At 40.8% G+C, this 27066-nt stretch overlaps 1 protein-coding gene across 4 annotated transcripts in view; it reads right to left on the reverse strand.

Annotated features, from left to right (window-relative positions):
• The window catches only part of LOC139411212 (protein prenyltransferase alpha subunit repeat-containing protein 1-like), a 64769-nt gene extending 40023 nt beyond the window's left edge, over positions 1–24746 (reverse strand). For 2 of the 4 annotated variants that reach the window (XM_071157197.1, XM_071157196.1), the window contains exons 1-3: positions 20882–20964; positions 18381–18550; positions 10256–10322 (exon numbers count right to left, since the gene is read on the reverse strand). In XM_071157197.1, coding sequence (XP_071013298.1) covers positions 10256–10322; positions 18381–18550; positions 20882–20964 — 320 coding nt within the window. Of the gene's footprint in view, positions 1–10255; positions 10323–18380; positions 18551–20881; positions 20965–22740; positions 22907–23024; positions 24476–24655 lie in introns of those variants that run through there. The other 2 variants (XM_071157199.1, XM_071157198.1) reach the window with 2 other exon arrangements.
• Between the last annotated feature and the right edge of the window lie 2320 nt (positions 24747–27066).

A 27066-nucleotide genomic window follows, 5' to 3' on the forward strand; every position in this document is an offset into this window, starting at 1 on the left:
CACAATAAAAAAAAAAAATGCATTTGGCGATATTCAATTAAATCGTACGAAACGTAAAAATAAAAGCATTCACTGTGAAAGTTCATACAGTTGAAGTCGGAAGTTTACATACACCATAGCCAAATACATTTAAACTCAGTTTTTCACAACTCCTGATATTTAAACCTAGTAAAAAGTCCCTGTCTAAGGTCAGTTAGGATCACCACTTTATTTTAAGAATGTGAAATGTCAGAATAATCAGAAAATTATTTATTTCAGCCTTAATTTCTTTCATCACATTCCCAGTGGGTCAGATGTTTACATACACTCAATTAGTATTTGGTAGCATTGCCTTTAAATTCTTTAACTTGGGTCAAACGTTTCAGGTAGCCTTCCACAAGCTTCCCACAATAAGTTGGGTGAATTTTGTCCCATTCCTCCTGACAGAGCTGGTGTAACTGAGTCAGGTTTGTAGGCCTCTTTGCTCGCACACGCTTTTTCAGTTCTGCCCACAAATGTTCTAAAGGATTGAGGTCAGAGCATTGTAATGGCCACTCCAATACCTTGACTTTGTCCTTACGCCATTTTGCCACAACTTTGGAAGTATGCTTGGGGTCATTGTCCATTTGGAATCCCCATTAGTGACCAAACTTTAACTGCTTGACTTATGTCTTGAGATGTTGCTTCAATATATGCACGTAAATTTCCTCCCTCATGATGCCATCTATTTTGCGAAGTGCACCAGTCCCTCCTGCAGCAAAAGCATCCCCACAACACGATGCCGCCACCCCGTGCTTCACGGTTGAAAAGGTGTTCTTCGGCTTGCAAGCCTCCCCCTTTTCCTCCGAACATAACAATGGTCAATACGGCCAAACAGTTCTAGTTTTGTTTCATCAGACCAAAGGACATTTCTCCAAAAAGTACAAACTTTGTCCCCATGTGCAGTTGCAAACCGTAATCTGGCTTTTTTAATGGCAGTTTTGGAGCAGTGGCTTTTTCCTTGCTGAGCAACCTTTCAGGTTATGTCGATATAGGACTCGTTTAACTGTGGATACAGATACTTTTCTACCTGTTTCCTCCAGCATCTTCACAAGGTCCTTTGCTTTGTTCTGGGATTGATTTGCACTTTTCACACCAAAGTACGTTCATCTCTTGGAGACAGAACGCATCTCCTTCCTGAGCGGTACGACGGCTACGTGGTCCCATGGTGTTTATAGTTGCGTACTATTGTTTGTACAGATGAACGTGGTACCTTCAGGTATTTGGAATTGCTCCCAATTTTGAACCAGACTTGAGGTCTAAATTTTTTTTCTGAAGTCTTTGCTGATTTCTTTTGATTTTCCCATGATGTCAAGCAAAGAGGCACTGAGTTTGAAGGTAGGCCTTGAAATACATCCACAGGTACACATCCAATTGACTCAAATGATGTCAATTAGCTTATCAGAAGCTTCTAAAGCCATGACATAATTTTCTGGGATTTTCCAAGCTGTTTAAAGGCACAGTCAACTTAGTGTATGTAAACTCCTGACCCACTGGAATTGTGATACAGTGAATTAGAATTGAAATAATCTGTCTGTAAACAATTGTTGGAATAATTACTTGTGTCATGCACAAAATAGATGTCCTAACCGACTTGCCAAAACTATAGGTTTGTTAACAAGACATTTTTGGAGTGGTTGAAAAACGATTTTTAATGACACCAACTTAAGTGTATGTAAAAATCCGACTTACGTTAATGAATGATTTACGCATTAGCTAAGCATGCATATTTAGCCAATGTGAAATGGCTAGATAGTTAGTAGGTAATAACTGGATAATTTCTTTTTTTGCCTCTTAAAATAATAGTAAATAAATATTATTGTTTGTTCTAGCTCTCATACAGCTGTGGTTGAGAATAGCCTATGCCGAGGCTATAGACTTCCATTCTTGTTATTTTTAAACGTGCAACTTTAGGACAACACTTTCTTAAACTAGAATATTTGGGAAATAAGTTACTGTTCATAACTTTAAAGCTGCAATATGTAACATTTTGGGCGACCCGACCAAATTCACAAGGAAATGTGAGTTATAGATCTGTCATTATCATTGAAAGCAAGTCTAAGAAGAGGTAGATCTGTTATATGTGCACTGTTTTTATGCTTCCCGTTCTTAAGTTTGTTTTTCAGTCTTTTACCTTCGGTTTTGTACATCAGCTTCAAACAGTTGAAAATTCTATATTTTTGGTTATTGAACATATATTTCACAGCGGTTTAGATGGTACATGATTCTCTACACTTGCTTCTTTTGTCACATAACTGAAATTAGGAAAACTATTAGAATATTAGCAACCAGGAAATGGCACAGCAACTTCTGCATATTGCAACCTTTAACTTGTCTTAAAGCTTTTATGATAGGCTTAGTAGGAGGATGTGTTACTGGCTGAATTTGTCTGGCCCCCATGGATAATTTCTTTCTAAATAAGCTTAAACTTGATTAAACTTGTCATTCGATTTTATTGTAGGCTATTGACATTGTTCTCTCTCATTATTAGTCCCCTGGCTACCTTACGTTTTAAGGCTATTCAAATAAGGTTTTGAGATGTAACTCCGTTAGATTCAATGTTTTATTGGAAGAGGGCCATGCACAAAACGATGGAAGCGTAGCCAATATCCCAAAGATACTCATAGCCTATCAAATGGAGAGAGAATGGAAGTTTTTAAAAACAGCTTTACAAGATAGTTATGTTCTAATTTTTTTAAATACGTTTAGTCTATAGCCTAAGGCCCATGCCATATCCAACAGAGAGAGAGAGAAACAATATTTTCTGACTGTACACTTTGGTAGGATTCTCCGCTTTGTCTGGCCTACATTCCTCTCTAGCGTTCTGTAGAAAACATATTTATTGAAATAGGCTACAGCAAATAGAAATAGACAAATTACTCGGAATGTCACTTGTGTCCTACCCCACTGTGCACTGCGAGACTACTTTAAAGTTCAAATAGACCATTGTCTGTCACATCATAATGTCGTCAGCGTTGACGAAGGCCATCAATCATCGTCGGTAGACAATGCTATCGGAACATCGCCCAACTCTAGTTCAGAGGGTTACTGGTTCAAGCCCAGGTTGGGGCAAGAAGAGGGAAGGAAGCAATACTGTTACACATGGTTATCTCAACTCCGAATTCATGGGTTGCAGCTCAATCACTCTGTTTCGTTGTTATTGTTATGAAAGTTCTACAGAAGCCGCAGCATTGGTGCCCAAAAGTCGAGTGATGCCCAGTCATTTTGAACAGTGGCTAATGACTGTTTAGTCTAAATTACACTATAGTGGCCTGGAAATACACTGAACAAAATGATAAAACGGAACATGTAAAGTGTTGGTCCCATATTTCATGCGCTGAAATAAGAGATCCCAGAAATGTTCCATACACACAAAAGGCTTATTGTGTATGTGTATGGTGTCATGTGGGCGAGAGGTTTGCTGATGTCAATGTTGTGAACAGAGTGTCCCATGGTGGCGGAGGAGTTATGGCATGGGCAGACATAAGCTACGGACAACGAACACAATTGCATTTTATCGATGGCAATTTGAATGCACAGATATACCGTGACGAGATCCTGAGGCCCATTGTCGTGCCATTCATCCGCGGCCATCACCTCATGTTTTAGCATGATAATGCACAGCCCCATGTGTAGCAAGGACCTTTACACAATTCCTGGGAACTGAAAATGTCCCCGTTCTTCCATGACCTGCACACATTGAGCATGTTTGGGATGCTCTGGATCAGAGGTCGACCGATTAAATCGGCATGGCAGGTTAATTGGGGCCGATTTCAAGTTTTCATAACAATCGGTAATCTGCATTTTTGGATGCCGATTATGGTCGATTACATTGCAATCCACAAGGAGACTGCATGGCAGGCTGACCACCTGTTACGCGAGTGCAGCAAGGAGCCAAGGTAAGTTGCTAGCTAGAATTAAACTTATTTTTATAAAAAACAATCAAAAGATAATCACTAGTTTACTTCACATGGTTGATGATATTACTAGTTTAACTAGCTTGTCCTGCGTTGCATATAATCAATGTTAATTTATCATTGAATCACAGCCTACTTCGCCAAATGGGTGATGATTGAACAAAAGCTCATTCACAAAAAAAAGCACAATTGTTGCATCAATATAACTAACCATAAACATCAATGCATTTCTTAAAATCAATACACAAGTATATATTTTTTAAACCTGCATATTTAGTTAAAATAAATTAATGTCAGCAGGCAATATTAACTAGGGAAATTGTGTCACTTCTCTTGCGTTCAGTGCAAGCAGTGTCAGGGTATATGCAGCCGTAATGACCAAAGGTTCCTATTTCTGTGTGTTTATTATATTATAATTAAGTATGTAATCTGATATTTGATAGAGCAGTCTGACTGAGCGGTGGTAGGCAGCAGCAGGCTCGTAAGCATGCATTCATTCAAACAGCACTTTCCTGCATTTGCATGCAGCTCTTCGCAATACTTGAAACACAGCTCCATTTATGACTTCAAGCCTATCAACTCCCGAGATTAGGCTGGCAATACTATAGTGCCTATAAGAACACACAATAGTCAAAGGTATATGAAATACAAATTGTATAGAGAGAAATAGTCCGATAATAACTACAACCCAAAATGTATTAACTACGAATATTGAAAACTCATGTTAAAAGGAACCACAAGCATATGTCCCTTGATATTGTTCTGAGCAAGGGACTTAAACATTAGCTTTTTTACATGGCACATATTGCACGATTACTTTCTTCTCCAACACTGTGTTTTTGCATTATTTAAACCAAATTGAACATGTTTCATTTATTTGAGACCAAATTGATTTTATTTATGTATTATATTAAGTTAAAATAAGTGTTCATTCAGTATTGTTGTAATTGTCATTATTACACAGACACACACACACACACATATATATATAAAAATTGGCTGATTAATCAGTGTCCAATAACCAGCAACTTCACACAGCCATGGAAGAGGATTGGGACAACATTCCACAAGCCACAATCAACAACATGATTTACTCTATGCGAAGGAGATGTGTCGCGCTGCATGAGCGAAATGGTGGTCACACCAGATACTGACTGTTTTTCTGATCGACACCTACTTGTTTTTTAAAGTATATTTGACCAACAGATGTATTCCCAGTCACGTGACATCCATAGATTAAGGCCAAATATTTTTTTTGCAATTGACTGATGTCCTGTAACTCATTTTTCATTTTGATTTATCTTTGAAATTGTTGCATGTTGAGTTTATATTCTTAGTTCAGTATACAATGACATTTCTAAAGTAAGCAGGTGAACAGTGCTTAATCCAACACATTGGTGTGGCTAGCTTCCGGGTTAAGCGGGCGGGTGTTAAGAAGCACGATTTGGCGGGTCATGTTTCGGAGGACACGTGACTCGTCCGTTGGAAAGTTGTAGCGATGAGTAAAAAAAAATATCTTCATCCTTGTCAATTGACAATGCAATGAGGAAAACGCTTAGTTTGGGAGTCAGTTCTAAAACAAATGTTCATGAAACGTGCAATTCATGAATAGGGCCCACAACTGAATACAACCTATAGCTGGCCAAAATACACTACATGAACAGAAGTATGTGGACACCTGCATGGTGAACATATATCATTCCAAAATCATGGGTATTAATAGGAAGTTGGTCCCCCCTTTGCTGCTATAACAGCCTCTAATCTTCTGGGAAGGCTTTCCACTAGGATGTTGGAACATTGCTGCGGGTTCTTGCTTCCATTCAGCCACAAGAGTATTAGTGAGGTCAGGTACTGATGTTGGGCGATTAGGCCGGGCTCACAGTCGGCGTTCCAATTCATCCCAAAGGTATTCAATAGAATTGAGGTCAGGGCTCTGTACAGGCAAGTCAAGTTCTTCCACACCGATTTTGACAAACCATTTCTGCATGGAACTCGCTTTGTGCACAGGGGCATATTTTTTACTTAACACTTATTTTTCTTAAAACTGCATTGTTGGTTAAGGGCTTGTAAGTAAGCATTTCACTGGTAGGTTGTGTTTGGCGCATGTGACAAATAAAATTGTATTTGATTGTCATGCCCAACCTGTTGCCACAAAGTTGGAAGCACAGAATCGTCTAGAAGGTCATTGTATGCTGTAGCGTTAAGATTTCCCTTCTCTGGATCTAAAGGGGCCTAGTCCGAACCATGAAAAACAGCCCGAGACCACCGAAACATGAAAAACAGCCCCAGACCATTATTCCTTCTCCACCAATCTTTACAGGTGGCACTATGCATTTGTGCAGGTAGCGTTCTCTTGGCATCCTCCAAACCCAGATTCGTCCGTCAGACGGCCAGATGGTGAAGCGTGATTCATCACGCCAGAGAACGCGTTTCCACTGCTCCAGAGTCCAATGGCGGGGAAGCTTCACCCCACTCCAGTCGACACTTGGTGATCTTAGGTTTGTGTGCGGCTGCTCGTTCATGGAAACCAAGCCTCCGACAAACATTTCTTGTGCTGACATTGCTTCCAGAAGCAGTTTGAAACTCTGTAGTGAGTGTCGCAATCAAGGACAGATTATTTTTACGTGCTTCAGCGGTCTCGTTCTGTGAGCTTGTGTGGCCTACCACATTGCGGCTGAGCCGTTGTTGCTCTTAGACGTTTCCACTTCACAATAACAGCACTTACATTTGACAGGGGCAGCTCTAGCAGGGCAGAAATTTGATGAACTGACTTGTTGGAAAAGTGGCATCGCCACATTGAAATTCACAGAGATCTTCATTAAGGCAATTCTACTGCCAATGTTTGTCTTTGGAGATTGCATGGCTTTGTGCTTTAATTTATACCATTGTCATTATACCATTGTGATGTGGCTGATATCGCCAAATCCACAAATTTGAAGGGGTGTCCACACACTTTGGTATATATAGTGTATCTCCAGAAAGAACCAATTGGAGAGTAGAGACCGACCGGTATGGGATTTAGTTTACCTTCTTAGGTACAACTTAAAGATGTGTCTATCTATGGCAGTGGATAAGAAGAATGCAAAAGTGTTTGTGCTAAACCGCCACAAGGGGTGTCTGGCTGAATAAATTAAACTTTCTTTCAACTGCACTGTTCACAAATAAGCATTGAAATGCAGTAACATGATGTTCCTAATCTCACCACTAGGTGTCAGCATTTGTCTTGAGTAGATATACTACAGTGTTTACAATAGTCAAAGGTCATGTAAACAAACACTTTATGGCAACCTCGCAATGAGAGTAAGTTATGACAAGCACAAGCTAGCTGTTCATTACAACAATGTTTTCTCACAGAAACCATACATACATTATATTGCAGAATGGCATGCGCGGATGACTGAAAATGTTTATGCAGGCAAATGCTTGCCTCACTGGTTTTAGTCACACATTCTAATTTATCTAGCTAGCAAACGTTAGCTACTTATCATGAATGCAAACACATGGCCTTGGTGATGAGGACAGGGCTGCTTGCTTGGTGAAGTGTTCTTCTAATTATTTACTTATTCATATACACTGGCTGTGACAAGCTATTCACCGTCAAACTACCATGCCTACTCTCGCTCAAGTTGTGACCTAGGGCTGAATGATGATGTCAGGCAACCATTGACATTTTCAAAACATTACTGCAAATGAGCAGACTTATTTGTTTATTCTATGTATATAATATCGGTGCTTTATCTGTGGAATAAAGACTGATATCATTTTTGTGAAAGGCTAATATCGGCTGATTATAACCGTCAACCGATTTATCAGTCTTGCTCTATAGGAGACTGAATCTCTTGAAACCTTGATGAAGACAGCTTGCTATCGAAACGTTGATAAATAAATTATTGTAATTAGTGTTAAGAAATGATTGCATCAAAGCTACCCGAGTGTGTGGCTTTTCCTTTTCTTTTGAAAGATAGTGAATGTCTAACATTAAACCGTGAGATTGAAATAGCTAGAAAGAAGAATAAAAGACTAATGCAATGAGACAATATACAGTGCATTCGGAAAGTATTCAGGCTCCTTGACATTTTTCACATTTTGTTATATTACAGCCTTATTCTAAAATGTATAAATAAATGTTTTCCCAAATCAATATACACACACAATACCCCATAAAGACAAAGCAAAAACAAATATGAGGAGACTCAGCGGAGGTTCAAACAAGTAAAAAGACAGCATGGCCTAATTTTTTCAGAGCAGCTAAGAATTCAGGGTAGTTAATATTTAAAAACAGTACTGACTGAAACGTTCTAGAGAATGTCATTTAAAAAGCAGCCTCCGAGATCATAAGGAATACATTTTGTTGCATGAAGAATTTATATCAAGGAATCTGGTAGTTTTTGTCTGTCTAGCTGATAGGGAGTGAGCGGGCAGAGTGGGTCTATTTACAGGACTTTGTTATTGCAGCCACAACATATATACACACGTAGCTTACGCACAATAGGGCCGGCATGATACTAGTATACAGTGGGGCAAAAAAAGTATTTAGTCAGCCACCAATTGTGCAAGTTCTCCCACTTAAAAAGATGAGAGGCCTGTAATTTTCATCATAGGTACACTTCAACTATGACAGACAAAATGAGAAAAAAAATCCAGAAAATCACATTGTAGGATTTTTTATGAATTTATTTGCAAATTATGGTGGAAAATATGTATTTGGTCAATAACAAAAGTTTATCTCAATACTTTGTTATATACCCTTTGTTGGCAATGACAGAGGTCAAACTTTTTCTGTAAGCCTCCACAAGGTTTTCACACACTGTTGCTGGTATTTTGGCCCATTCCTCCATGCAGATCTCCTCTAGAGCAGTGATGTTTTGGGGCTGTTGCTGGGCAACACAGACTCCAAAGATTTTCTATGAGGTTGAGATCTGGAGACTGGCTAAGCCACTCCAGGACCTTGAAATGCTTCTCACAAAGCCACTCATTCGTTGCCCGGGCGGTGTGTTTAGGATCATTGTCATGCTGAAAGACCCAGCCACGTTTCATCTTCAATGCCCTTGCTGGTGGAAGGAGGTTATCACTCAAAATCTCACGATACATGCCCCCATTCATTCTTTCCTTTATCAGTCGTCCTGGTCCCTTTGCAGAAAAACAGCCCCAAAGCATGATGTTTCCACCCCCATGCTTCACAGTAGGTATGGTGTTCTTTGGATGCAACTCAGCATTCTTTGTCCTCCAAACACAACGAGTTGAGTTTTTACCAAAAAGTTCTATTTTGGTTTCATCTGACCATATGACATTCTCCCAATCTTCTTCTGGATCATCCAAATGCTCTCTAGCAAACTTCAGACGGGCCTAGACATGTACTGGCTAAAGCAGGGGGACACGTCTGGCACTGCAGGATTTGAGTCCCTGGCGGCGTAGTGTGTTACTGATGGTAGGCTTTGTTACTTTGGTCCCAGATCTCTGCAGGTCATTCACTAGGTCCCCCAGTGTGGTTCTGGGATTTTTGCTCACCGTTCTTGTGATCATTTTGACCCCACGGGGTGAGATCTTGCGTGGAGCCCCAGATCAAGGGAGATTATCAGTGGTCTTGTTTGTCTTCCATTTCCTAATAATTGCTCCCACAGTTGATTTCTTCAAACCAAGCTGCTTACCTATTTCAGATTCAGTCCTCCCAGCCTGGTGTAGGTCTACAATTTTGTTTCTGGTGTCCTTTGACAGCTCTTTGGTCTTGGCCATAGTGGAGTTTGGAGTGTGACTGTTTGAGGTTGTGGACAGGTATCTTTTATACTGATAACAAGTTCAAACAGGTGCCATTAATACAGGTAACGACAGAGGAGCCTCTTAAAGAAGAAGTTACAGGTCTGTGAGAGCCAGAAATCTTGCTTGTTTGTAGGTGACCAAATACTTATTTTCCACCATAATTTGCAAATAAATTCATTAAAAATCCTACAATGTGATTTTCTGGATATTTTTTTCTCATAGTTGAAGTGTACCTATGACGAAAATTACAGGCCTCTCTCATATTTTTAAGTGGGAGAACTTGCACAACTGGTGGCTGACTAAATACTTTTTTGCCCCACTGTAGCAATATTTTTTTCCATGGCAAAAATTCAAACATGAAGCAGAACGAAAGTTTTGGTCCTTTCTAAACATTCTGTATGTAAAATATTGCATATTATAACTTGGAAAATAAATAAATGTGACTCTGGATGACAAAATAATGTTTGTTTCCAATACTAACGAGTATTACGATACTGCTATCGTCCTGGACCTAAAACACAACACAGCTGGTGGGAGCTGGAGTCATTGGTTGGTGTCCATACCTGACATTCCAAGCGGTGGTAAAGTCTGAGTTGAGCAGCAGCAGAGTGCAAGTAATGTCCACCAGAGCTGGAAGAGGGAGAGACAGAGACAGGTTAGCATATCAAGTGATTATTTGAAGTACAACTGTCTATAATGCCCATTTTTCTTGGCAAATACATTCTGGCCGTCCAAAAGGGTAACAAAAGGACCAGACCAACTGAAAATGTTGACACATCCCCAAAGCTCATCTATATGATTAAAACTAGAGCCCGACCGATAAATCGGCTAACCGATATTATCGGTGATATTAGCCTTTCACATATTCCACAGATATAGCACCGATATTCCGTACATAGAATTAACAAATATGTCTGCTCATACATGTCACGCTGTAGAATGATAGGAGACAGGCGCAGGAATACGTAATAGTTTTTTTTTATTTCTCCACCTAAAATAAAGTACGTCATGAAAACAACGGGGACGAAGCCCAAAACAAACACGTGTGTGTATATATTAAAACACAGGGATGCAACCCAAACAAAAGAGTGAGGTTTAAACCTCTAAATAATACACAGGACTAGACCCGTAATAACGAGTGCACAATAATACATAGCACGAAAGCCGATACAACAGAGCAAAGTGTTGTGGATGAATCAGAATTAGTTGGGTAACATAGATAAATAAGATGTTTTATTTATTTTCATAATATGCTTATGTGAGATGCTTGTCATTAGAATGTCTCCTTTTGGACTATACTGTTGGCAGTTACACTTTTCCTTTCTCAGCTAGGGAAAAGTCACTTGGGGCCCAGAGAGGGGAGAGGTCAGGTTTGAACATTGTCTTCATATGTGAATGTATCTGTTAAACCATGTGAAGGGCTTCACAATGTCTGTACGCCAGTCACTCCCTCCTTTTCCCATTGGGGGGAGGAGTATGGCCGTGTCTGGAACCCCTCTGATGTTGCACTTATCTTTCAGAGTACATGACCTAGAGGCTCGCTCCCTTCAGTGAGCTTGTCCAGGAGGGGCTGTTCTTGAGATGGGAGTTTCTAAAGTTGACAATTGATATATGCCATTGGATGAGGTAATGTTTTGGTACTATGAAGTACTGGGAACGAGAATAGAACCTCGTCTTAGAGACCAAACTGAACGATAATTTATAGCTAATGCTATCTGGCTATGGGATACTCCTCTCTCAAGTAAAAGTCTTTCTTTGGGAACTATTCCTAAGATCTGTGGTTCGTCATGTAAGTTGAGATGGGTGTTTCTTGGCTATAAAAGATCTTGGAATTCTCTTATAGGCACTCTCAGAATTCATTATAGACACTGAATTGATCTGAGAGTCAAAGGGCTATGGTGAAGGTCATATAATTAAAGATGAAGTTTAAGTATAACTCTGACTGGTGTGTGGTTTGTAAACTCTCCTCATTTAGTGATACAGGAAATTACCACGACAAAAGGTACTCACAAGACCAACGGACATGGGGACAATAATCGACAAGGACAATGGGGAACAGAGGGCACAAACAGTTGAAGTTGGAAGTTTACATACACCAAAGCCAAAAACATTTCAACTCAGTTTTTCACAATTCCTGACATTTAATCCTTGTAAAAATTCCCTGAATTAAGTAAGTTAGGATCACCACTTTATTTTAAGAATGTGAAATGTCAGAATAATAGTAGAGAGAATTATTTATTTCAGCTTTAAATTAGAGTATTTCATCACATTCACAGTGGGTAAGAAGTGTACATACAGCTTGGAAAAGTCCAGAAAATGATGTCATGGCTTTAGAAGCTTCTGACAGGCTAATTGACATAATTTGAGTCCGTTGGAGGTGTACCTGTGGATGTTTTTCAAGGCATATCTTCAAACTCAGTGCCTCTTTGCTTGACATCAAGGGAAAATCAAAATAAATCAGCAAAGACCTCCACAAAAAAACTGTAGACCTCCACAAGTCTGGTTCATTCTTGGGAGAAATGTCCTAATGCCTGAAGGTGTGGTTCATCTGTACAAACAATAGTGTGCAAGTTTAAACACCATGGGACGACTCAGCCGTCATACTGCTCAGGAAGGAGACGCGTTCTGACTACAAGAGATGAACGTACTTTGGTCCAAAAAGTGCAAATCAATCCCAGAACAACAGCAAAGGACCTTGTGAAGATGTTGGTGGAAACAACAGGTAGAAAAGTATCTATAGCCACAGTAAAATGAGTCCTATATCGACATAACCTGAAAGGCCGCTCAGCAAGGAAGAAGCCACTGCTCCAAAACCGCCATAAAAAAGACAGACTACGGTTTGCAACTGCACATGGGGACAAAGATCGTACAATTTGGAGAAATGTCCTCTGGTCTGATGAAACAAAAATATTACTTTTTGGTGATAAATGACCATCGTTATGTTTGGAGGAAAAAGGGGGAGGCTTGCAAGCCGAAGAACACCATCCCAACCGTGAAGCACGGGGGTGGCAGCCTCATGTTGTGGGTTGCTTTGCTGCAGGAGGGACTGGTGCACTTCACATAATAGATGGCATCCTGAGGGAGAAAAATTATGTGGATAAATTGAAGCAACATCTCAAGACATCGGTCAGGAAGTTAAAGCTTAGTCGCAAATGGATCTTCCAAATGGACAATGACCCCAAGCATACTTCCAAAGTTGTGGCAAAATGGCTAAGAACAATAAAGTCAAGATTTTGGAGTGGACATCACAAAGCCCTGACCTCAACCCTATAGAAAATGTGTGAACAGAACTGAAAAAATGTGCGCGAGCAAGGAGGCCTACAAACCTGACTCAGTTACAACAGCTGTGCTACCAAATACTAATTGAGTGTATGTAAACTTCTGACCCACTGGGAATGTGATGAAATAAATAAAAGCTGAAATAAATCACTCCTATTATTCTGACATTTCACATTCTTAAAACAATGTGGTGATCCTAACTGACCTAAAAAATGATTTTTTACAAGGATTAAATGTCAGGAGTTGTGAAAAACTGAGTTTAAAAGTATTTGGCTTAGGTGTATGTAAACTTCAACTTCAACTGTATGTGCCCTCTGTTCCCCATTGTCCTTGACGATTATTGTCCCCATGTCCGTTGGTCTTGTGAGTACCTTTGCTCTGTTGTATCGACTTTCGTGCTATGTGTTATTGTGCACTTGTTATTACGGGTCTAGTCCTGTGTATTATTTAGAGGTTTAAACCTCACTCTTTTGTTTGGGTTGCATCCCTGTGTTTTAATATATACACACACACGTGTTTGTTTTGGGCTTCGTCCCCGTCGTTTTCATGACGTACTTTATTTTAGGTGGAGAAAAAAAAACGTATTACGTATTCCTGCGCCTGTCTCCTATCATTCTACAACATATTTGTTAATTCTATGTACACAATATCGGTGCTTTATCTGTGGAATATGTGAAAGGCTAATATCGCCCGATAATATCGGTTAGCCGATTTATCGGTCGGGCTCTAGGTTTAATCATATAGATGAGCGTTGGGGATGTGTCAATTTTCAGTTGGTCTGGTCCTTTCGTTACCCTTTTGGACGGCCAGAATGTATTTTGCCAAGACAAATGGGCATTATAGACAGCTTTAATTGTACTTCAAATAATCACTTGATATGCTAACCTGTCTCTGTCTCTCCCAGCTCTGGTGGACATTACTTGCACTCTGCTGCTGCTCAACTCAGACTTTACCACCGCTTGGAATGTCAGGTATGGACACCAACCAATGACTCCAGCTCCCACCAGCTGTGTTGTGTTTTAGGTCCAGGACGATAGCAGTATCGCGATACTCATTAGTATCGTGGCAAGTAAATAAAACATGAAGCAAATTTTACTTCTTTAGGAAAACAGACCTAATCTTGGAAACAAACATTATGCTGTCATCCAGAGTCACATTTATTTATTACAGCAGGTTTAGAAAGGACCAAAGCTTTCGTTCTGCTTCATGTTTTAAGTTTTGCCATGGAAAAAATATTGCAATACTTTTATCCCGGCCCTATTGTGTGTAAGCTACGTGTGTATATATGTTGTGGCTGCAATAACAAAGTCCTGTAAATAGACCCACTCCGCCCGCTCACTCCCTATCAGCTAGACAGACAAAAACTACCAGATTCCTTGATATAAATTCTTCATGCAACAAAACGTATTCCTTATGATCTCAGAGGCTGCTTTTTAAATGACATTCTCTAGAAAGCTTCAGTCAATACTGTGTTGAAATGTTAACTAGAATTCTTAGCTGCTCTGAAGAAATTAGGCCATGCTGTCTTTTTACTTGTTTGAACCTCCGCTGAGTCTCCTCATATTTGTTTTTGCTTTGTCTTTATGGGGTATTGTGTGTGTATATTGATTTGGGAAAACATGTATTTATACATTTTAGAATAAGGCTGCAATGTAACAAAATGTGAAAAAAGTCAAGGGGCCTGAATACTTTCCGAATGCACTGTATATTGTCTCATTACATCAGTCTTTTATTCTTCTTTCTAGCTATTTCAATCTCACGGTTTGATGTTAGACATTCACTATCTTTCAAAAGAAAAGGAAAAGCGAGCCAGGCCTAATCGCCCAACATCAGTACCTGACCACCTCTTGTTTGTGAACACCTTGCTTTTAATAATGTACAGCCAAAATCCGACCATAGAAAAAAAAGCAAAGATTTCCTGATATGCCATTGATACCAGCATTTCCTCTTCTACTGTCGAAAGGTATTAAGGCACAATACCTTGTTCAGATATTCCCTTTTTCTAAGTTTCTACCATTAGGCTGCATATCCATCTCTGTCACACTATAAAAACCGCTCACATCAGGTGAGCGTTTGAGAATGGCGTTCTCCCGTAATAGCATTTTGGAAGATTCACGCATATGGCCGAGACAAGTTAACAGATTGCGGCACTTGTAATGTGAAGTATTCATAGTTTATCAACTTTTAAGCTAAATATTGTGATCTGTTTCATCAGCCTCATCTTTGTATTTAAACATTTTAGTATGGAATCACTGTTGTATGCATTTGATATTTTTGTGCTCTATCATCCCGCAACTGTTCCAACGTGTTTTAAACAGTCCCAGACATATATTTTTTAATCATCCCCCGGATGACGGGACACTAGGGCTGGGCGATATGGACAAAATCTCATATCCCGATATAGATCATTTCATATCACGATATAGCACATTTTCTGTAAATTCAATTAATAAATAGTTTATATAAAATTACCACATGTAAAGGCCTATTTCTTATTACATTTTGAATTATACTCAACAAATAAAAGGTACTTACTCATATTTGATTATTTCTCCTTTTATTTAGAGCCTTGGTGCAAATTTGCAATTAAGCATGTAACAAATTAATAATGTATAAAATCTAAAAAGGTAAATAGAAAACACTTCAACTATAGTTGCAAACAAAATAAATATAGGCCTAAAATATATATTTTGGGAGCTTGACTGTTTTGCATGTCAATTTGGCATTAATACCTGTCACATATCAATTTGCATTTGGTACCTTGGGTAGAGTGTTAGCACCAACTCACGAAACCCCCGTTTCTCGACCGTGTAAATTGGGGCCATGTCTTCGCAGATGTAAGTTGTGATCTCCATCCATGGAGGAGACTTATTCAAGCTAGTTGTCTTGACTACTTTGTCTCCTCTCTTGCATTAAAGGTTAAAAAAGTTAATAGGAGACAGAATGCGATCGGATCATCATCTAATTGGCATTCACATAACTCTTATAGATTTTCCACGTGGACGGGAATATCGGATATTTAATCAAAGTTTACTGGAGGACAACTTATTTTTAACTATTGGATCCTTAAAAAATACAACTTTTACATTACCTTGCAGCTTACCTATAAAATGGGCTGATGGTGAGTAGACATACTCGGTATTCATATCACAAAATATATAAATAAGCTCTCCACAATGAATTTCAATAGAAAACTTGTAAAAACAGACAAGATCCTGCAACCATGGAGAGGTAAACACCTGTCTATTTCTGGAAAAATTGCCCTGATTATCTCCTTAGACATATCTCAGTTTACTCACTTATGGCGCTGCCTACTCATGCTGATTCATTTTTCAAATCATATGAGCAAAAAATATTTTGCTTTATCTGGGACGCTAAACCAGACAAAATAAAACAAGCCTATCTATATAATGAATATGAATTGGGTGGGTTGAGATTATTAAATATAAAAGCACTAAACCTCTCTAAAAGCTTCACTCATTCAAAAGTTTTATTTGAACCCTAAATAGTTCGAGTAGATTAATAAGAAAAGCTAATCCAATGTATAAAATGGCCTTTTGCCTTTGTGCAGATTGCCATGTCTCATTTTCGATTAATTGAAAATTATACTTTTTTCAAAGTATCTGTCTTTTTCAAACAAGCATTGCAGAGCTGGTTACAATTTCATCCCCCTGAAAAGATAGACCAAATATTATGGCTGAACTCAAATGTGCTGGTTGATAAAATACCTGTTTTTATGGGAAAGATGTTTGAAAAGGATATTTTGTTCTTAAATTATATTGTAATGGTAGAGTTATGTCCTTCGTGGAGTTATAAGAATTGTACGGGAAGGTCTGCTCAATCCAAGAGTACAACCAATTGTTTACAGCATTACCCCAAAAATGGAGGAGGCGGGTGGCAGCGGGAGGAGGTAGGGAACTGGTCTGTCTGCCCAATATAAAGGATCACAACTGGCGGAGAAATAAAAATAGCATAAATAGGAAAGTATACCAGTTTCATTTGAGGACCAGGATGTTGACAACTGTGCCATACAGATTGCAAAATAGTTGGGAAGAGATTTTTGATGTACCGATTCCATGGTATGAGTTGATATATAAAACAATGCAAGATTCAAGACTTCATGCTTTTCAGATAAAATTATTATTTAGAATTCTTGGCACTAACAAAATGTTGAATATTTGGGGCATAAAATCATCGAAGCTCTGCAGATTTTATTGTGAGAATACAGAATCAATAGACCACTTATTTTGGTATTGCCCTCAGGTAGCCTGTTTCTGGTCTCAGGTTCAGGAATGGCTGAAAATGCATAGCATCGATCTAAAATTAGAAATAGTACTGTTAGGAGATCTGGAGAGACCGGTTCACTCAATTACTAATATACTAATACTTAGTAAAAGTATTTATCTTGAACACGCAAGCTGTAGATTCTATTCAATTAGATAGATTGAAATTGTACATTAAACATAGCATAGTTGAAAGATATGTGTTGCGTAGAAACACAAAGTGGGTGGCCAGCAGAGATAGATGGGATGGGCTGAGGGACAGCTATTGGGGAACTGTGGTGGGATCATAGAGGGTTCGGGTTTCACAAGATTGTGATCATGAAAAAGGAAACTATGACATATTTTATATCACTATCATGCACATGCACCCTCACACATAAGAATGGCTCTGTTGAGGAAAGACTGATACATGTTTGATAGTGTCTTGATGCTGTATTGTTTGTTCTTTATGCTCTAATACTTTAATGTTACCCCTTCCTTGTGTTTTTTTGTAATAAAATAATAATAATGAATAAATAAATCTCCGTCCATCTTCGTTATTCTTTGCCATATGGTGTGCCGCGGGCAAAATCCTCTTGTAACGTCTGAGTCGGGGGTTTGTTTTGAGCACTCGACTGTACTTTTTTGGGTCTCATCCGTAGACTCTCGCCGTATTGTTTCACATGATTCTTGCGTAGGTGGTAAAGGAGGTTAGTGGTGTTTGAGCCTGTTGTCGGGACCGGCCTGTGGCATATTTTGCAAAGGATGGTTTTCTGGTCCTTGTCAGACTTTTCATACCCAAACCACATCCATGCGACCTGTAGCCCCTCTTTTAGGTATGAGCTCTGTGTCTCTGTGTAACGTTCACTCTCCTCCGTGTTTGTTTGTGTTGCAAATTTCCTCCCACACGGCACGCAAAGCATTATCCAATTGATAAAAAAATATTGCAGTAAAGAGTGTGATTTGCAACACAATTAAATAAACGATACAGCATAATATGAAACGATAGAAAAACGTATATCGTCACACAATATTATATCGTCATATCGCCCAGCCCTACAGGACACCCTTAATTTCGAGCCCTGGGGTGTGCGCGTTTCAGTGGACTAAGGAAAATGGATAAAGAATAAATAATTATTATTCTTACCTTCCCTGTCTAGCCACTGTTTGCGCTGCCTGTAGAGCAGTAGTTTGTTGTGGACATAGGGTAGCAGGAACTTGACACACCAGCTCTCCACCCCCAACTTGTTCTCTACCAAGACGATGGGGCTGCGGTTGTACCTGGCCTCAGGACACAGGATCAGACCTATCTCATCACTAGGAGGGGGAGGGGGGAGGAGAGAGAGTGTGAACCTGCATGCTCATTGCTCTAACAACAACTACACAAACACATACACGTTCTCAGATACCCATGCTCTCTAACATGCATGCTCACACATACATAACCTTTTAACCTCTAGACTCAGCAGAACCCCTGTCTGATGGTGGGCTTTATTCACTGCCTGGCTTATGGAGTAGGGACCCTTGCACTTAGCCTAAATGTCTCTAGTTGAAGGAGCAGGAAGGAGCACACTTTAGATGCCCAATACAACACTGGTCTGGAGTACGGGGCACAAGCCTTGTAGAGAGGAGCCTAGTTTGCACAAGTGCATCTCCAGAGAGTCTACGCCTCACTGAGCACACAACAGAACTGGTTTGCCTCAAACTGCGTGCGCGTACACACATACAGTCCCCTTTGCAGCAGGGCCATGTTCAGTAAGCAAAATTGATTGGAATGTTTCAGATAGAAATGTCACAAATAGAACTGGAGTGATTCCTTATTCTACATGTCAGAGTGGCATGTTTGCTCTATATTTTTTTTAGATGGATGCCACCAACTGAAAAACCTAGTGGGGAAATTGTTGGTATGGAACCCTGGTGTGTGTATGCACACAGCACAGCATAGCGCTCAGCACAGGTCACTCACATCACCAGAGGGATTGAGCCTATACAAACACTACTAATCAGGCTTAGATGTTATTTTTATTGAAGGATGTTTTGCCCTGTAAAAATGCCTTCAATTTATTAAGTAGAAATGTACTCAGTTCAAATAGGTCTGTGTATGTTCTACTTCTGATAAACTGGAACTGAAATGTGCATCAAATCAATTTTATATGAAAAGTTATATTTTACATTCCATTGTGCCTTGTACTGCAAAGCCTCTTTTGATATCTCTCAAAAGAGGCTGGTGGTTATGAGTTGGCTACCAAAACATGGAGATGCAAATGAAAGGGAAAAGATCTGGCCTCTCAGCATCAAGTTGAAGCATTCACACCCTGTTCTTAAATGAGCTACAGAATGTAGGCCAGTTCTAATTTAGAACACTCAGTCGGAGAAGCTTCTAAACAGAATACATCTAGCGAGCTGACACTCTTCTAAGCCCAACAAGGCATTATTTACCATGGTAATATTTTTTATATATTGTTATAATAACAAGTAATAAAATTATCATTATTGGATATGATTAGCTAACAACTTGAAAAGCGTAGTAGCTATGTCATCACCAGAGTAGATCTCCATTGGAATCAAAACAGAAGGTGTGAAACTTGACAGGTTTCTGAGATAAGATGATAGATAAAACATCTATGAATCACAGAGCCAAACTCATCAGTCAACGCTAGGGTGAGGGATGACAACTAAACTCAACAAAAATATAAATACAAAATGCAAAGTGTTGGTCCCATGTTTTATTAGCTGAAATAAAACACCCTAGAAATGTGAATGTGAAATCCATAGATAACGACAGATCAAAGATTCATTTAAATTGACTTATTTCCTTGTATGAACATCAACTCAGTAAAATCTATAAAATTGTTGCATGTTGTGTTTATATTTTTGTTCAGTATAGTAAAGACACATTTTGGATACAAAGGTGTCAGACCTTTGCGTACATACGTGGTGGTTAGCGCGTTGGACTTGGAACCGAAAGGTTGCAAAATCGAATCCCCGAGCTGACAAGATACAAATCTGTCGTTCTGCCCCTGAACAAGGCAGTTAACCCACTTTTCCTAGGCCGTCATTAAAAATAAGAATTTGTTCTTAAATGACTTGCGTAGATAAATAAAGGTGTAAAAAAAGATCTGGAAATGCCACTCCGACATAACATGCGAGAGGAGAGTCGCGAGCCGCAGACTGTTCCAACACTATTTAGCTGGCTATATACTTTAATTTGTGGTCAAAACAAACACTTTCTGATCACGTGATTTATGCATGCCATTCCAGAGCTGGGAATAACAAGGCTGGGTCAACTTTTTCTGCAAATCAAGTAGCTAGCCTTCTTGGCTAATGAATGGCTTGGCTAGCTACTAAGTGGCAAACGAATTCCGCTGCACAGTCAAAGATATATCCTCTGCAACGTATGGCTAAATGTATGCAAATACACAAACTAGGCTACCCTCCGGGTTCTGAAGATTGCTTTTTATCCTGAATGTTTGCTTGCTTGCTGGACAACAAACTGTGATGGTTAGATAGCTAACGTTCGTTAGCTTGCTAATAAAGCAGCAAATGATAGCCATCTCGTTCGAGCATCATGCCATGATTAGTTTGCTGTTATCTTGTAGCTAGCTAATCGTACTCGTTATTTACGATAAATTGGATAATGCTACGTACATATTGGGATTTCTCTTGAAGGCGTTATTGATATCTTTGACAACTCTCTGGACCAAGACATCCTCCTCCTCCTCCTCTGCCATTTTTATGCACTGATGACGTCATCATGTTCATCCGGGCCATTAAAAATTAACACACTAGGCAAAAATCTTTGATGAGCATGTTTAAAACAAGTTTCACCATGGTAACATTGTAGCAACATTTCTTACACAAACTCTGCCACACCAGGGCCGTCACTAGATACCAGACACAAAGTCATAAACTCCGCCTATTTCTACAATGTATCTTCTTAAAATCTGATTTTAAACCTAACCTAATTAACCACACTGCTAGCCATACGCCTGACTTTAAACCAAGACCAAAAAGCCACAAAGACCGTTTGACTTTGTGGCTGTGGTAACTAGTGAAAAACCTCAATGTTGGTACTGTACTCTAAAATCAACTGAGAAAGACATCAGTGATCTTTAGTTCAGAAATCCGGGGCATACCCTAACTTTCATTTATCATTCGTACTGCATACCGACTCTTCAAAGAAGGGACTCTTTGTCAGCAGCAGGATGGGAAGTTGAGAGTAATCGGATATGGATCAAGAAAATTAACACCAGCTGAGAGGAACTACAATTTGCACAGTGGAAAGCTTGAGTTCCTTGCTCTAAAATGGGCAGTGTGTGAAAAGTTTAGGGACGACCTATGCTACACCCCGTACTTCACCATTTATACAGATAACAACCCACTAACCTACGTCATGAGCACCGCAAAGCTTAATGCTGTCGGCCACCGCTGGGTTGGAGAACTGTCAGATTTTCGGTTCAACATCAAGTACAGGCCTGGAAAAATAAATATAGATGCGGATACATTGTCTTGTATCTCCATGGATATCAATCAATATGTGACAGAATGCACTGAGGAGCTGTCACAGGACTTTGTGCGTGCAAAGAGGGAAGGGAGCCAAGCGGCCCAGAGGAAGGATGTGGCCTGGATCACTGCCCTCCACATCTCCTCTGTAGACTCCAGTCATCAGCCCAGTGCACTTCTGCCAATGATAGGTCATGACGAGCTGGTGAAAGCACCGCGTGAAGATCCAGCCATTGGAGAGATTGTAAAGCTACAGTAGTTACTGATGAAATGAGAAAAGTGGTGAACTGGGTCACAAGGAAGATATTCAATGAGTGGAGCAAACTGCACCTGGAGAATGGGCTCCTATATAGACGGACCAACAGCTCGTCCTTCCTGTAAGGTACAGACCGGTAGCCCTTAAACATCTCCATGATGACATGGGACACATTGGTACCAAAAGAGTACTCCACCTTGCGAGAGGTTCTACTGGCCATATATCGAGAACTATGTCACAAGGAAATGTCAGTGCATAAAGCTGAGGAAACCTGTCATGCATGTGCGAGCACCTATGGGTAGCATCATATCTAGCTCACCCCTGGAGCTCGTCTGTGTGGATTACTTACATCTGGAGACCAGCCAAGGAGGTACTGAGTACATCCTGGTGGTGGTTGATCATTAATTTACAAGATTTGCTCAAGCTTACCAGACAAAGAACAAGTCCAGACGGACTGCAGCAGAGCGTACCTTTAATGACTTCCTACCCCGATTTGGATACCCTTTGAAACTGCATCATGATCAGGGTCGGGAGTTTGAAAATGTCCTGTTCCAGCAGCTATCAGGGGTTGGCCATTCCAGAACACCACCATACCATCCCCAAGATAAGCCAGCTGAGAGATTTAACCGCACCTTGCTACAGATGTTGCGAACGCTGGCAGACAAAAAGAAGGAGAGATGGAAGGACCATCTTCCACAAATTGTACACGCATTCAACTTCACCTGGCATGAGTCCATTGGTTACTCACCCTACTATCTGCTCTACGATCATCAACCACACCTTCCAGTGGACTTGTTGTTTGGCTTGTTGGGAGAGAGAGACCGGAAGATGAAAGGGGCAATTCTGTAACCTGGAGACCGAGTTCTGGTTAGGCACCTCAGTGAGCCGAGAGGGCCCGGGAAGCTAAAATCATACTGGGAAGGAAGGAACAGTTTGCAGACAATCTGGTAGACATAGTTCATTCAAAGGTTGGAGACAGGCATAAAACCAGAACACTGCACCGAAACTTGTTACTACTTGTGAATTACTTACCGGTTGAACCTCCACCACCGCTCCTAAACCAGCACCAAAGAAGTGATCTATGCAGAGAAACAGACAGTCAGTGATGTGGAAGAACACACTCACAATGGGGACACATCTGACTTGGATGATGAATGGACAGGAGGCTATTCGCTAAGGAACCATCTGACTAGGACAGAACAATGAACTTCAAACCAAGTATCTGCAAGACCTCCCATGATATAAAGAGATTCAGTCCAAGTACTTAGCCAACCTGCAAATGAGTACCTACCTGAAACAGCTTCAGTACCTGTATTGGAAGAACAAAGTCAACCTGATCGAAACGAACCAGAGCCAAAGAATGAGCACAAGGAGCATCTCGAACATCTCCCCCCTGTAGTTAATGCACACACAGAGTAGGCGGTCAACCTTCAATGCAATCACACCCTACAGTTAACACGCTTGGTGTAATATACAGTGTGCCTTACTTACCAGTATGGGAAACACCTTACTACAGTGGTTGTTCCTGTAAAAGTTGCGTCATACAGCAGCACAAATTGCAGTTATTTACTTGTCAGCCATTGTTGCCATTAATGCTAGTTTGACCACCAGAGAGCATTTTTGAGAAGCATTTGACATCTCTTCAATATTGGCTGTACTAGAGAATTTAAAACCTTTTTTTGTAAGAACATAGTATATGGGATTGATTAAGAAATGTCGCTTAATTCATTTGATTAATATTATGGTGTTTAAAAACCAAGAAAAACTAAACCCTCAGGGTTGGCGCTGTAAAACGTGAAGGTTGGTAGTAGGCTACAGTACGAAAAGCATAACATTTCCACACCCTAATTGTAGCCTAACCAATACCGAAACGGAGATTCAGTGAAAATAAAAATCAAATTGATTTATCAAGACCAGTCCCCATGCTTGTCTCAGAGCAGTGCTGTCTTTTCCCCCTTCCACTTGCCTCTTCCATTCATTTTTAAAATAGTATTTTCCAGTAAGCAATTTGTATACCTTCATTAGCCTAGAGTACTTTGTTCCAAAGTGGTGCCGGAAGAAATGGAAGCAGTTTTACGGGCGCCCAACCAATTGTGCTATTATGTGGGGTTTTTCGCATTATTTGTAACTTGTTTTGTACATAATGTTTCTGCAACCGTATCTTAAGGCAAAAAAAGAGCTTCTGGATATCAGGACAGCGATCACTCACCTCGGATTAGATGAAGATTCTTTCTTCAACAAAGAAGACACACAAGACATTTTACAAACACCCGGCAGGGCCGACATCCACGTTATTAGCAAGAGGAAGCGACGCAGGTACAGAGGACAAAGAGCCGGATGCCTGGTCAGGACCCGGAAAAGGCGAGTGGGAAAGCTGCCATTACCATCAATACTACTCGCCAACGTGCAATCATTGGACAATAAACTAGACGTGGATCACGAATATCCTACCATCGGGACATCAAAAACTGTAATATCCTATGTTTCACGGTATCGTGGCTGAATGACAACATAGATATTCAGCAAGTGATCCCCCCGACAAGATAGAACAGCACACAGACGAGGGGGGGGGGGGGGGGGGGGGGGGGGGGGGAGCAGTCTGTGCATATTTGTAAACAACAGCTGGTGCACGAAATCTAAGGAAGTCTCTAGATTTTGCTCACCTGAAGTAGAGTATATTGTGATAAATTGCAGGCCACACTACTTGCCTAGAGAGTTTTCAGCTATACTTTTCGTGGCTGTTTATTTACCACCACAGACAGATGCTGGCACTAAGACCGCACTCAGTCAGCTGTATAAGGAAATAAGCAAACAGGAAACCACTCACCCAGAGGCAGCGCTCCTAGTGGCCTGAGACTTAAATATAGGGAAACTTTAATCAGTTCTACCAAATTTCCATCAACATGTTAAATGTGCAACCAGAGGGAAAAAAATTCTAGATCACCTGTACTCCACACACAGAGACGCGTACAAAGCGCTCCCTCACCCTCCATTTGGTAAATCCGACCACAACTCTATCCTCCTGGTTCCTGCTTACAAGCAAAAATTAAAGCAGAAAGCACCAGTGACTCTGTCTATAAAAAAGTGGTCAGATGAAGCAGATGCTAAACTACAGGACTGTTTTGGTATCACAGTCTGGAACATGCTCCGGGATTCTTACGATGGCATTGAGGAGTACACCACATCAGTCACTGGCTTTATCAATAAGTGCATTGAGGACGTCGTCCCCACAGTGACTGTACGCACATACCCCAACCAGAAGCCATGGATTACAGGCAACATTCGCACTGAGCTAAAGGGTAGAGCTGCCGCTTTCAAGGTGCGGGACTCTAACCCGGAAGCTTACAAGAAATCCTGCTATGCCCTGTGACAAACCATCAAACAAGCAAAGTATCAATACAGGGCTAAGATCGAATCATACTACACGGGCTCCGATGCTCGTCGGATGTGGCAGGGCTTGCAAACTATTACAGACTACAAAGGGAAGCACAGCCGCGAGTGACACGAGCTTACCAGACGAGCTAAATCACTTCTATGCTCGCTTCGAGGCAAGCAACACTGAGGTATGCATGAGAGCATCAACTGTTCCGGACGACACGCTCTCCGTAGCCGACGTGAGTAAGACCTTTAAACAGGTCAACATCTACAAGGCTGCGGGGCCAGATGGATTACCAGGACGTGTGCTCCTGGCATGTGCTGACCAACTGGCAGGTGTCTTCACAGACATTTTCAACATGTCCCTGATTGAGTCTGTAATACCAACATGTTTCAAGCAGACCATCATAGTCCCTGTGCCCAAGAACACAAAGGCAACCTGCCTAAATGACTGCACGTCCGTAGCCATGAAGTGCTTTGAAAGGTTGGTAACGGCTCACATCAACACCATTATCCCAGAAACCCTAGACCCACTCCAATTTACATACCGCCCCAACAGATCCACAGATGATGCAATCTCTATTGCACTCCACACGGCCCTTTCCCACCTGGACAAAAGGAGAATGTGAGAATGCAATTCATTGACTACAGCTCAGCGTTCAACACCATAGTACCCTCAAAGCTCATCACTAAGCTAAGGATCCTGGGACTAAACATCTCCCTCTGCAACTGGATCCTGGACTTCCTGATGGGCTGCCCCCAGGTGGTGAGGGTAAGTAGCAACACATCTGCCACGCTGATCCTCAACACTGAAGCTCCCCAGGGGTGCGTGCTCAGTCCTCTCCTGTACTCCCTGTTCACCCATGACTGCATGGCCAGGCACGACTCCAACACCATCATTAATTTTGCCGATGAATTTTGCCGACAAAGACGATTGGGAGGAGGTCAGAGACCTGGCCGGGTGGTGCCAGAATAACAACATATCCCTCAACGTAACTAAGACTAAGGGGATGATTGTAGACTACAGAAAAAGGAGGACCGAGCACGCCCCAATTCTCATCGACGGGGCTGAAGTGGAGAAGGGTGAGAGCTTCAAGTTCCTTGGTGTCCACATCAACAACAAACTACAATGGCCCAAACACACCAAGACAGTAGTGAAGAGGGCACGACAAAGCCTCAGGAAACTAAAAAGATTTGGCATCAGTCCTGAGATCCTCAAAAGGTTCTACAGCTGCAACATCGAGAGCATCCTGATCGGTTGCATCACTGCCTGGTACTGCAATTGCTCGGCCTCTGACTGCAAGGACCTATAGAGGGTAGTGCGTACGGCCCAGTACATCACTGGGGCTAAAATGATTGCCATCCACTGTCAACTGTGTTTATTGTCAGAAAACTTAACATGTGTAAATATTTGGATGAACATAACACGATTCAACAACTGAGACATAAACTGAACAAGTTGAGCTAATAGTTTGAGCTAATAGTTTGAGCTAATAGTAAGACACTAACATTTGTGTAAACTTTAGAGTTGTGTTCTGTGGGTGTTACTGAGTAGGCTGATCAGGTTGTCTAGAAGGGATACAGTTTGTCATACACACACACTTTCTCACTCTCTCACCCTTCCACTTCCTCCCTCCATTACTCCTCTCCAACAGGACTCTCAGAGCCTGGGTGGAGGGAACAGCAAAGGATGCTGCTA

Source organism: Oncorhynchus clarkii, chromosome 6 (assembly GCF_045791955.1).
Source record: "Oncorhynchus clarkii lewisi isolate Uvic-CL-2024 chromosome 6, UVic_Ocla_1.0, whole genome shotgun sequence".
NCBI lineage: Eukaryota > Metazoa > Chordata > Actinopteri > Salmoniformes > Salmonidae > Oncorhynchus > Oncorhynchus clarkii.